The following is a 13,870-nucleotide window of genomic DNA, read 5'->3' as shown; positions in this document are numbered from 1 at the left end:
TGTCTATTAAAAAACCAGCATCTGAGCGAATTCCAAAAAAAATACTCTAATACCAAAAAAACATTAGCCCTACTAAATACATGAACTGCAGAATTCGTTTCATGATCCTACGAGTCACATTAAGACTAGCATGAAGAGTGATCTGAAATGGCTGTGATTTCCTCACGAACAAGACCAGTCACGATGCTGGCATAAAACTGCATTCAGGATACTGGCAAGCTATTATAATGGTAAGTACCTTTTTCACTTCTCCGAACCAGAGAGATACCTCATCAGGCAAATAAGCAGCCGGAGCACATTTTACAAAGGGGTCAATTTTGGCACTTAGGCTATAAGTCAAGCCATTACTTTCTGATAAAGAAAGAAAAGAAACCTTATAAACAGTCAGGGTTTTAGTTTATTAAACATATGTTGATTATTTTTTTCTGGTATTCTTTTGACACTTTGGTGCATGGAATCTCTAAGCTTGGATGCCAAGTTAGCTACACTCTTAAAAGTGAAATTCGCATAGAGCTGAAAACATTTTTAACACAAGTAAACAACTCTTTATATAGCAGAAAAGACAAATTTGAAGTCAAGCAGTACCTGTATGAATGAAGACATGTCTCTGTAAATGGTAGTTGGTTCTAAAGGCAGCATTGCAATGCTCACAAACATGAGTTTTGTGGGTTTTCAGACCAAGTGATCCGTCCTCATTTATTGTAAGGATCTATTTTAAAAAGAGTAAAATTTGTTCTCACACTACCCTCTAAAGATGACTTATTAACTACAGAAAAAAAAAACACATTAATTTTTTTGATGCAGAAAACTTAAATATTTCAGATAAAACAATTCTAATTTCTACAAAGCTACGTGTTAGGCTTTTAATATACATTTCCACTTGCAGTCCAATTCAACTTGTGTCTCACTGTGTATTAAGCAGTATTTCAACAGGACAGAGACAAAAGCATCTCACAGAAAACCAGCTTAGAGCTCCCCTATTCAAAGCCGAGTCACTTTATATGCTACTGTTTACTTTGTCCGTCTGTTGGAAAGGATGCAAAGTAACCAAACCACCTCTGGGCACTGAACCATGGATAATCATATTTTAAAGCAAAAATGAAAAGTCATACTCTTTTTTCAAATCACAACTGTTAAGTGTTTGCTAAAAGGCATTAAAACTTATCCAGAGTAGTCATATAAGTTATCTATATCTACATAATAGAAACAGTCTTGGAGGTAAAATTATGCTTTAAAAACTAAAACCCCAAAGCCAAACAACCAAAAAATAGTATCATATTTCTCTCCTTTCAAGTTTTTCACTCAATAAAATATTGCTCATTAAATATACACATTAGAGCATCTCCTTAACGAATTCAACTTGCCACGCTCAATCGCTTTGCTGTCAAACAAAGCTGCTATTTTCATAGGAAGCTGAAAAAACTTAAAATATCTACCTTATTCAATAAGGCCCATCTTAGGTTTTCTCTAATTTGTCAAAAAGAGAAAAAACAAACCCCAAATTCTACTATCTCTGGCAAGAGAATAAGAAAACCAGTAAACACATAACATTTCCAGAAGTTTCACTTAGCTGGAAACAGAACTATAAATAAAAGCTTAAGTAACCTGAAGGAAAATAGTTTAGTCCCTTGTTATTAACAAAAAATAGAAGTCTGTTGGGGAAACACATCTACAATTTGATCAGCTACGATGTTTTAGGTTTTATGATAATGACAGTGACAACAAAGAGTCAAAAACTGAAATAGTATCTCTGCAATAGCAGCAAATACTGTAGGACCTACTTAAATAATTTTTATTCTATGGCATCAAAACACAGCAAGAATTAAAGTCTTAAGCTAACAAATTCTTGTGCATTCACTCTGAAGGACAAGCACATTCATACGTTTGTAAGACTGGTGTGTTACAGCTCCAGGTAGTCACAGATACAGACAATTCTAATAACTCTGCTCTGTAACAAGTTACAGCTAATGCAATGCTGACTGGATATTTAAAATAAATGTAAGCACAATGCTTTTCATCTAACATAGTGAGATTTTAAAATAACTGTGCATAAAATACATTTAATTTCACAGTTATCATAAACCTGGGCTCTCCTACTGTATCCATTCACTGCACTACCTCTTAAATGAAGGAAGTTGAAATTTGTCAGTCCAGTTTTCCTAACAAAAGCAGCAAAAAGGCTCATGGATGCATGTGTGCATGCACGTGTGTACGTGTACGCGTGTGTGTGTGTGTGTGCATATGTGTTTGTCTTCATGCAAGAGGGAAAAGTAGACAGGATTCATAAAAGCTATGGAATTTTTATTCACATGGTGCCTATACGAATATAAAATAAAATTTAAAATGTTTCAGTATGTTAATTGACTTCCATTTGTAAAAGTCCCAGCTGCCGTTTGGATGGAAAATCAACCCCACTACTCTGGGAATACTAACTTAAACTGCAGAAGGCTCTCATCTATGTCAGTCCTTCAGCTTCCTTCTGCCTTTTTACTCAGACAGTCTGAAAATAGGGGAAGAGACACTGGAAAAAAAACCTGTTTAACAATTCTCCTGATCAGTTTTCTATCTTTTGTCCTCTCAAAAGACTAACACTGACAGACTGGGAGATAAAACGGAAGCATGCAAGTACATGTCTGCAGAGGGACACATGCCTCTCTGACCTTGCCATGTTTCCATGGAAGTGATCTGTAGAGGTACTCAACCTAGATCTCTTTTTTCTATCAAAGGGAGAGCTATCTTGATGCATGGGGTTTGGAACTTGCTTCCACACCTAATCTGAAACAAATCCTCGACTTTCCAAGAATTCTGCAGGTGCTCCCTAATTTGACAGTGCTTTGAGGAGGACTGAGGTGTCCCACTCCCAGGCCAATAAAAAGGTGGTTTTGGAGTTTTTCTTGGTGTTAAGGTGAGTTTTCCTTCATGTACACACAGTCTGTGTTGATTTCAGTGTAGGTTTATTTTAATGCTGCTGTGTGATCACGGATAACTGATATTTGCCTATCAGAGCAGCCTAGATATGCTCTATTTTAAGGCTGAAGATTAAGACTGGTTTGGGGAATTACTAGAAGATATAACACTGCTACCTCATGAGGTGAAACGATTCTGGTTTTATCTGAAGTGCGTCTCAACAGAAGAAAATTGTTTTCAGACATACAGGGATACATACTCTTCATGAATGGATCTACAAAACAAATTTTGAAGTAACAAACCAGTAGCTATGGTAAGAATCTTTTGATATAAATAAATACGTATATGAAGATGATTATGACCACAGGAATATTCCCTACTGGTTAATTAATTTCTATATTAGTAAACTTTTTAGAATTTTCAACACTAGCAATTTAGATTTCTTTTTAAAAACTTTTCACTACTATGCATGAAGCATATAAAATTATCAGGCTCACAGAAAAGCACAACTATTATTAGATAGATACAGAGCAATGATTTATAAATTGTCTACAAAGCTACTGACTCATAATTTAAAAAAAATATTTGGAAAGAGAACTGCCTGGAGAGACAGATATTAAAATATGTCAAGGGTTCATACTGCTAAGAAGAGTTCAAAGAAAAACACTGTTATATCAGGTTTTGGTTTGGGTCTCTGGTGAACTTCAGAGCGGCATCTTTACTGAGCAAACAAACAATTTCCAGCCTAACTACTTCAAGTGCTCATGAAATTAGTCATAGTCAACCAAATCTTCAGGTTCTTTTAATCTTGGTTTTGCCAAATCAATGTCTTACTTTTGCTGGTGAACGCTGTTTTCTTTTCTTCTTTTTCTGCAAATCTACTGGCTCTCGTATTTGTTTTTTGTCTCGTTTCTGTTGTTCAGATGCATCAGTAAAGGTAATTTCTTGCTTTACACTGATCTGTTAAGATACCAAGTGCCAGTTTCAGGTAAGGTTCTCACTACAGAAAAGCAATTTTTCAATTTTAGAAGATGACAAACTGCTGAAACAGAAAACCTTTTTCTAAGGGAATTATCTTGTGGCTTCATTCTTTCAGAAATTTAAGTGAAAGGAATAGTAAGTATCTTAAATAAAAAGGGCATAGTTAATTTCTACAGTGACATTTTGATGTATCCTTTCATTCATCTCCCGAAGTATTTTTCCCTTCCGATCTGTGGTGATTTTGAGATCAGTTCTTTTATTAAAATCACTTCCATCTGTAAAACCATTAATTTTTTCAAATCTATTTTACTTCAGTCCGTGCATTGTCAATGCAAGATTTAACGGAATAGTTTATTATATATTTAAGACAGAAGTATTTTTTAAGAAAATAAGAATAGTGCTAATGGCGTCTTTTCAAAAAATAACCTAAAATAATCTTTAATAAAGAGCACGTGACTCTTGCATTTTCCTAACGCCTGAATCACCTGTTCTCCAGCTAACAGAGTAGTGTTTTAACAATGCTACCTTTCTGAAGATTATTCCTTGTGTATAAGACTATCTACTTTTAAAGTCCTGGTAATTATCCTTGATGTTTGAAGGGTAACAGTGATGATGTGCGGCATTACAGACAGATGCTCTCTGTTTTCAAAAAAGGAAGTCATCTATATTCTCTCTGGGAAAGCTGAGGTACGCCTTCTTCTATGAGATACCGAGGACGGGCATATTTATGGTCATGTATGAAGTGTCACAGTCCAACCTGCAGTGTGAATGCAATTGCTAAGCGTCCACATACTTGGAAAATATACAAGATGCTTCCTATAGCAAAAGAAACTAAACAGTACTATGAACAGCATAAACAGTATGCACCTTCTAATAAAGCTACTTATTCTGGTTTGTAGTTACCCTTGAACGTTAAAATGTGTTCTTTTAAACATATTTAACGCATTAGTTCTATGGTAACAGCCTACTTATAAAATATTTATAAAACAGATACTTAAATACTATACTTAATTAGCAAAGTTTATCCAGAGCCAGAGGCAAATGACATTTTCATAAATAGCATCCATTCATAAATATTTTGATTATCAAAATCCAAACAAGCAATTAATAGATTCTTGCCAGAGTATGATTAGACTACTAAATTAAGTTCTTAGTAATTTCTCCAATATTTCACAAAGAAATTGCTTACAGGGACATTAACAGCATACTGCAGCCCTTGAGGAAGTCTATCTTGCGCATCCATGTCATCATCATTTTTTACCGTCTCCTCATGGACCATGAGTTCATCGTGTGAAATCATCTCTTGCTGCCGAAGTTCACTTTCCTGTAACACTTCATCTGTCGCAAGAATTTCTTGGTGTGCTATAGTCCGATCTTGAAGCACTGCCTCTTGCCGCTCTCCCGATACTCCAGACTGGTCAGATACTGCACCCATCCCTACCATAGCCCTGGATGACTGCATCTGGTCTATGCCACCACATTTAAGAAATAATCCTCCCAGTTTGTCTTCAATGTTCATTCTTAAGTGCAATAACCTACAAAGAAAGTTTTAATAGTAAACATCTACAATTGGTGCTCTTGCTTAAATTTTTTTACTTAAAAACATTTGAGAAGAACTCAGTCAATACTCAACACACACACACACACTCCTAAGCCCGATATCCAAACAAAAGCAAGAAGTTGTATATCTTGGTTCAACATGAAAAGATTTCCCTTTCACACACATACATGTGTACACAATTGAACACTTTCAAGTAAAAAGTTTCAAATCAAGTGTGTTCTGACTACTGGCAAAATTCTCATAATTAAGTGACAGCGAATTCCTCCTTCACATTCCTCAAAAAAATGTTTTGTTTTCTGTGTACCCATTTTATTCTGTTCCCTTTTTCCATTTTGACTTTTACAAATGCCTCTTTTATATGTGTCCTGTTATCACCACTTCCTTGCCCTTTAAGTGCCCTTTCACTGCTGCTACCCCAAGGCACACTGTAGCTGCTGGAACATCTTAATATCCACAAGTGAGAGAAAACCAGGCTGCATCAAAGGCAGCAGGACGAGGGAGGGTATTTAGCATCTCTACTCTGCTCTGGTAAGACCACAGCTGGAGTCCTGCATCCAGCTATGGGACCCTCAACACAGGGAAGGCATGGACCTGTTGGAGCAGGTCCAGAGGACAGCCACAAAAATGATCAGAGTGCTGGAACACCTCTCCTATGAAGAGCGGCTCAGAGACTTGTGGTGGTTCAGCCGGGAGAAGAGAAGGCTCCAGGGAGACCTCACTGTGGCCTTCCAGCACTTAAAGGGGGCTTGCAAGAAAGATGGGGACAAACTTGTTAGCAAAGTCTGATATGACAGGACAAGGGTTTTAAACCAAAGGAGGGAAGATTCAGACTAGATATAAGGAAGAACTTTTTTACAGTGAGGGTGGTAAAACACTGGAACAGGTTGCCCAGAGAGGTGGTAGAAACCCCATCCCTAGGAACATTCAAGGTCAGGTTGGACAGGGCTCTGAGCAGCCTGATCAAGTTGAAGACATCCCTGCTCACTGCAGAGAGGCTAGACCAGATGACCTCTAAAGGTCCCTTCCAACTCAAACCGTTCTATGATTCTGTGAAAACACAACTTTCTGGCTAAAGGTGTACGTCAGATAAAGACTATAGGGAGGTCAAATCTGTTTATAAAAAAGGCATTCACTTTCACACCCACTGAGCAGGAGTATTAGCTGAGAAATACGAATTCCAATCATGAATAGCCATACCATTGCATTGACTTATGATACTCAGATAGATATAAAATCCTAATATTCCAACAGGTGTCATAACATTATTAATTTTTTTTAACACAAGTCAGTAGTCTTTTGTGAATCTGGAAGTAGCAGCTTTTTAGTCTACTTATTATATTCACAAGACAGTCCTAAGACTCTTCTTGGCATATTGGATGTCCAGTCACAGCAGTCAGCCTCCTTTACCCTATTCCCAAGGCCCCTAACTTCTACCCATTCCACAGTGCTCTAGTCTACTCCTGCAGAGAGACAGGCATCCTCCTGCTATCCCACTATTTTCCCACAGCTGGACGGCAAAACAGGGATGTTAGCAGAGACACAGCAGAGATGAACAACACAGAACCAAAGCCCAGCCAAAGCACCAGATCTCGAGGAGTATTACAAAAGCAGCAGCACATTTGATTCTGATGCATTCAGAATGACAATATAAGTGAGATGTTGCTATATTCATAATAATCAGCTTCAAATTCTGTCCCCCTAAGAGTGCAACATGGTGAAAGGCTCCATCTCCATTCAAGTTTCAAGACAGAAGGTATGCTTCTTTGCCTATAGCTCTCAATGACAACTCATAACCAAAGAAATCAAGTTACTCTGCCTATTGGCAGGGCCATTGCCCAGCAGAACTGCACCACTACAAATCCCTGCAGTTTAACAGCCTGCCAACATGCAAAAACACTAAATCAAACAACTGCACATGAAAAGTTAACATTTCAATTTGCAGTATGATCTATTTGATCACTTTCCAAATAATTTTCTCTGCCACGAAAATCTGTTGAAAATTCTGCCTATACCAAACTACACTGAGTTTACACAACAAACACAGGTCTTTCTTTAAGTGAGATCCTAGAGAACTTGGTAGGAATGCAAGCCACCAGCAGAAACAGCTGAAAAAGATCTCAAAGTTCTCCTACACTAAACTTTGTTTGAAATACTACTAAATAGTTCTTAAGCTGCTGAAGTAAAATTCACTCAGTTTCTTAAAAAAAAAACAAAGAAACAAACCAACCCACCACACACTCCAACATTAAGAAAAAAAAAAAAACTATTAACACCTTCTGGTAGCAACTAAGTCATATGACTTGAAAGTGAAAGAACATCTGTCCCTATTCTTTATCATAGGAGTATGTAAATTTCTGAATACATCATAGAAAGGCTGACAGACAGGACGGTCTGACTCCTCCGAGTTTCAAATATTTATGAGGCATGCCAAAGAAAGCAGCTTTTCAGTCAACTAGATTGGTTCTTTTAGTAAGCTTTCCTCTGCTGGAGTCAGGAGGACACATAAACAGATTTAACTTGGTGACTGTGCGACAATGTCATCAAAATTTTTAATAATCTTCCTACCGACATAAAAAGCCCATGCTAGGGACCACAACAGCCTATGACAGGAGAACATGGGGGAAAATTCTGTTCAGAACGTTTATGCTTGCACTCTGTCCTTTTTTTTTGTTCTGCAACTCTAACATAAAGAAGTTTGAAACCTTACTCTTGATTTTCAGAGCATTGTTCTTCAATTCCAACAATTCCTTAATGCTCTAAGTAAGCTCAGGTAGTGCCAGGTGGCACATTTACTCCCAAATTAATCCCCTTCATATTAAGAGAATGAGATTTCACGTCTTTCAAGTGAAAATGCACACTCATGTGCCGAAGAGCCACTTGCAGACATCATATAATCCATGAATTATTTTTTGGACGTAACTGGGAAACCATACTGATAGTTTCTCAGCAATAACACAAGCAAACAAACAAACTAAAAACCTGGCACAGCATTAAGTCTGTGTTTTTCCCACCAATGCACATGTCCCAGAGAGATCTTGCAATAACAGACTTTAGTGCTCCTAAAAGAAAAGAAAGAGGATGAATTTATCGCCTTATCACTGTGGATCATCTTGTGCCATGTTACAAAATGTGAGCAGGAACTGAGATTCTTAAGAATCTATCTCCCATGGTGCAGTTATTTGATAAGAGATGGCACAAAAGATCTAAGGTTGAGTCTGGTTTCTTAGGTAGGGCATTTTAAATATGTAGCATGAAAGACAGACTCCAAGGAAAACAAGCAGATACATTCATTCATTTCAGCATTTATCCTAAATTAATCCATACTCAGGGTACTTCTTACACAGATCATCAGTCACTAGGCTTTTGTTCCACACTGCAGAAGTGTGACAGCATAAGCTCCTTCCTGATCCTTTACAGGAATGACGTGGACAGGTACCAGAATACAAGAACTCGAGATGCTGAAACACATTCAAGGGAGAACAAACAGTATCAAGTGTGAGAACACGGTGCCCCTAATCTGTCTGCCTCAAGCCAATGACGAAAACAGCACAGAAGGTTGTTCCACATGGAGGATACTGCCATATCACTCTGAAATTAGGTATGAATCGAGGAAATCCTAGATTTAAAGCTATTTCCTGGCAGGAAGGTAGATATGCAGATAGAGAGAAGGAATGTTGAACAGTGCAGAAGAGCCTCCTACTCTCACTGACAGAGGCAGAAAGACTCATGACATGCAGAATCTCAGGACAGCTGGCGAGGTACGGCAGCTGCTCAGAAGACAGGCTAGCAGTGTGCTGGTATTTATTGGTCTTGTTAGTTCTCTCAACTGCCAAGAATATGGAAACTTTTTTTTTTCTCACCCGCACTAGCAGGCTTAACAGAGTAATGCAACCAAAAGCGCTCAAGTTGTTTTCCAGTCATGATCTTGAGTCATATCAGAAGCCAGTGCAGTGAGTGTACTGCTTATTAAACCAGGCTTTCGAACATCTGGCTTTTTCACAGAAGAATAATGAGAACTCACACTGTTAGGCTGCATATACTAAGTGATGAAACACAATCTAAGTTACATGATACACTGGTACTGTTTCAAAATGAAGAACCGCAAATGAAAATAAGCAATTAATCCAAACAAGAAGTACCCCAACTGCAACCAATTCAGTAAAACACATGCAATTTGTCAACTGACACCTTTTGTCTCACATAAAAGGAATCCTATCATTTAAATTGAAGATGAGAAGTATTTTTGGAAGAATGACAATGTGAGAAAGAAAATGTGAGTTAAAAGCATTCAAACAAACTCACTATACCAAGCCTGCAAAGATTAAATAAACATTTTAAGTGGAAGATGCATCTGTGAAATAAAGATGAGCTCGTTCTGAGATTATCTTGAAGAAAGCTACAGTAACACAAACCACATACTAACACACACAAGCACATTTTTTTGGCATAAGACTCTGTCATCCTTATTGCAGAGATGTTTTTATGGAATTTCAGAACTTCCATTAAGCTTCACTAAATACTCAGAAGATTTTTCTTTGAATATATAGTTTCTCTATACACTGACAGAAGAAGAGCTGTCAACAAAACCTTTAAAGCATCCGTTTGTGGGTTTTCCAAGCCTTTATTCGAAGTGAAGTATTTCACAAGAGACATCTACATGCAGAGCTTCTCGCGTGTGCACACATTTTTGAGGAAGGAAAGAGGGGAAGTGGAGGAAATGCACAGAAAAGGTCTTCTGGGATCACCTCAGCACCTTCTCTTTCCACACAATGCTCCATAGCTGCCTGCAGAACATCCACAGCCAGTGAACCATGTTGCCGCGTTTCAAAAACTGCTGCTGCGCCAGACCCTACGGCAGCACTTCAGAACTATTCTTTTTAGCAACCCTGACATCAGTTTTTCCAAAGATTACTGGGGCAGTAAGTTGGAGAGCTAAGTGGTACAGACAATATTCCTAATTAAGGAAACAGCCATTTAAACAAAAAACACATTAAATGAAAAGCGTGACAACCTTTCCAATTCCAAATTAAAACTTAAAATACAATCAAAAGAAAACATTAAAATGGATTTTAAAAAATCTTCTGGGATGGTGGCTGCTAGGAAGTAAAGTTGAACAGATGCCCTGAAGGAAAGAGGCAAAGCTTGTTAGCCACTGAGTACAACACATGGTCCAGTGCTTTCTCTCCACTTTGACTGATGGTAGGTAAGGGTTACTCTATTTTGCCCCTTCTTTTCTTAAAGCAAGTCGTAAAGCCTTATTCAATTTAATGAGCAAGTACCCAGAGATACTAATTAGGTTCACTTTAAAAATAAAATTCATCCATGCAGTAATGTGTTGAGTTTCTGTAGTTAGGACTGAGAAGTTGATTTACAAGAGATGAAAAAAAGAAAATATGCTGAAGGATTAATAACAGATAAACAAAACACAAAAATCATCTGCATTTAATATCTATTTGTAGAACAGAACTAATTTAATGGTTTTGCTTTGTTTTTTAAAGATGGACTTTTCTACTTGTAATCAATTTCCTGCACAAATCTTTGTTGTTTTAAGACTTCTACTTTTTTTAAGCATTAAAGAGCAAGACTTGCTACTTTCTATATCCATATCCCACTTGATTTCTTTCCTATATTAACTTCTCCCTGTTTTTCCAAGGCAAACAGAACTAAGAAGGCTGAGGGAGACACGAACATAATTTGTTAAAATGTAATCATTTTTCTGGGTTAAACCATAGCTCCTTCTGAAGGTTTCTTACAAAGACTTGAGATCGAAATATTCCTTCTATATACAGCCATAAACTCCCTTTGACCATATTTTCTAATACTCAACAACCTAAACACAAGAGCCAGGATGCACAATAGCAATTCTAACCTGCCTTTAGCAATTCGATACCGTTCTGACGAAACCATCCATCTCCAAGATTTCTCTCACAAAAGCGGAGGCTGAGCTCATTTCAAGGTATTAAATGGTTTCAGGGCAAGCTTACACTGGGAGTAACCCGACAACATTATTTTAGTTCCACGTTTGAGGAAGTGTGCTTTCATTTAGAATCATAGAATCACAGAATCACTAGGTTGGAAAGGACCCACTGGATCACTGAGTCCTAACAATCCCTAAACCGTTCCCCTCAGCACCTCCACCACCCATCCCTTAAACACCTCCAGGGAAGGTGACTCCACCCCCTCCCTGGGCAGCCTCTGTCTGTGCCCAACGACCCTTTCTGTGAAAAATTTTTTCCTGACATCCAGCCTGAACCTCCCCTGGCGGAGCTTCAGGCCATTCCCCCTTGTCCTGTCCTCTGTCACTTGGGAGAAGAGCCCAGCTCCCTCCTCTCCACAACCTCCTTTCAGGTAGTTGTAGAGACCAATAAGGTCTCCCCTCAGCCTCCTCTTCTCCAGGCTAAACAACCCCAGCTCTCTCAGCTGCTCCTCGTAAGACTTGTTCTCCAGCCCCCTCATCAGCTTCGTTGCTCTTCTCTGGACACACACCAAAGCCTCAACATCCTTCTTGTGGTGAGGGGCCCAGAACTGAACACAGTATTCAAGGTGCGGTCTCACCAGTGCCAAGTACAGAGGGAGAATAACCTCCCTGGACCTGCTGGTCACGCCGTTTCTGATACAAGCCAAGATGCCATTGGCCTTCTTGGCCACCTGGGCACACTGCTGGCTCATGTTCAGTCAGCTGTCAATCAACACCCCCAGGTCCTTCTCCTCTGGGCAGCTTTCTAGCCATACTTCTCCTAGTCTGTAGCTGCACAGGGTTGTTGTGCCCCAAGTGCAGGACCCGGCATTTGGCCTTGTTAAACCCCATGCCATTGGTCTCAGCCCAGCGGTCCAGCCTGTTCAGATCTCTTTGCAAAGCCTCCCTACCCTCCAGCAGATCCACGCTTCCACCTAGCTTAGTGTCCTTTAAGGTAAGACAAGACAAACTTCTTAATGAAGAAGAACCTGAAGCTACAGAACATGTACCTGAGCACAACCCTTGTTTCCACAACAGCCTGTGGAAGGAGCTGGGGCCAAACACTGGGCCCAAACAAACTGTGTAAAGAATAGCAATGCAAAATTACAATAAACATTTTAAAAGGCAATCTATGGAAACCTATAAGCGCAGCTTGCTTCTCAGGGTTCAACTCTATGGTCGTACCACAATTTGTGCTAAACTGTGAACTGAAATGAATGTTATATATAAAAATCTACAGAACATCCTAAACGAAGATTCTAGTACAGGATTGATTTTTTTTTTTTCCCTTCCCTATTTACTGTAATTCACTTTGGAATTGTTTAAGCTACATTAAAAAAGCCGATCATTATACAATCAAAGCTGTTTTACTGGCACGGTCAACAAAACCTTTCTAAGTAGATAAACTCCTATGAAAAGCAACTACAAGTAAGACCCCACTAGACAGTTACTGTATCGAGAGGTTCACATTCTACTATCAGAAAATGAAGAGTAAAATAAATACATTATGAAATTCAGACAGAGAAGCAAACAACCAAAAGGCCATTCCAAAGACACATTCAGTGTGTTTTCTTATTTTAAAAAAGTCAACCCAACTTGTGATGATACAGCTGCAAGCAACAACCTGATGGATGGGCTAACTGCCCAAAGGGGCAATGCCCTGCGCGTTCCCCCAGTCAGACCTCGTTGCCTTCACTGGGCTGAGCCCAGCATTCCGCAGCTACAAAGTGGGCTGGACAAAAACGCACCCACCAGAAAAGGCATCCATACAGGAGATGGAGAAGTAAAGAAGCAGAGAGGAGGGAAAAGGACTGCTTCTTTCAGCAACAGTCAGCGGTTAGATTAGATTAAAGGGTATTGTGAAACTGCTCTGCAAATGCAGTGTACACACACAAATGAACAAGTCACAGCTGCCATGCAGACATACCTAACAGCTATGCCAAATTTAGATCAGAGGAAAAACGTTCATCTACATCCTCAAAGCCGTCTTCCTAAAAGGAAGTACGAAAGTCACAAATAATTCTGCAATTCGTAATGATAATGAAGAACGAGATAGCACCATGGCCTAATAGCATTTTTTTAAAATACTTATGTTTAAGCATTACCACGAATAAAACTGCCATCAATGCAATCCTCTCCAAAAGAAAGAAAAAATTAGAACTTGACAGATTCCTAACATCCTTTTAAGAACTCTATCAGGCCATTAAACATATTGAGTATTTTCACATCAGAAAAGATATTTATCTGCACTACTAAAACTTGGATGTAGTCCAGTATTAAAGGAAACACAGCTAGCTTTCACACCATAAAAGTTCAATTTCTAACATACTGCAGAAACCTGGAAAGTAAAAAATAATACCTTACTTAATATTCTAAGTAAAGAACATTCATAAAATTACCTTTTCTTTCTACTCAGGAAAAGAAGACATGGCTAAAAGAAAGACTTCGAAATGAACACAAGTGTT

At 38.6% G+C, this 13,870-nt stretch overlaps 1 protein-coding gene across 6 annotated transcripts in view; it reads right to left on the bottom strand.

The window, feature by feature from the left end:
• The window catches only part of ZNF148 (zinc finger protein 148), a 43,553-nt gene that overhangs the window by 16,517 nt on the left and 13,166 nt on the right, over positions 1-13,870 (bottom strand). For 3 of the 6 annotated variants that reach the window (XM_054070015.1, XM_054070013.1, XM_054070014.1), the window contains exons 2-4: positions 5,078-5,423; positions 3,742-3,867; positions 586-709 (exon numbers count right to left, since the gene is read on the bottom strand). In XM_054070015.1, coding sequence (XP_053925990.1) covers positions 586-709; positions 3,742-3,867; positions 5,078-5,407 — 580 coding nt within the window. In that variant the 5' untranslated portion in view covers positions 5,408-5,423. Of the gene's footprint in view, positions 1-585; positions 710-3,083; positions 3,182-3,741; positions 3,868-4,413; positions 4,646-5,077; positions 5,424-13,870 lie in introns of those variants that run through there. The other 3 variants (XM_054070017.1, XM_054070016.1, XM_054070018.1) reach the window with 2 other exon arrangements.

Source organism: Cuculus canorus, chromosome 6, assembly GCF_017976375.1.
Source record: "Cuculus canorus isolate bCucCan1 chromosome 6, bCucCan1.pri, whole genome shotgun sequence".
Classification (NCBI taxonomy): Eukaryota; Metazoa; Chordata; class Aves; order Cuculiformes; family Cuculidae; genus Cuculus; species Cuculus canorus.
The sequence above is the reverse complement of the archived record's forward strand: the minus strand, read 5'-3'. Positions and strand labels throughout refer to the sequence as shown.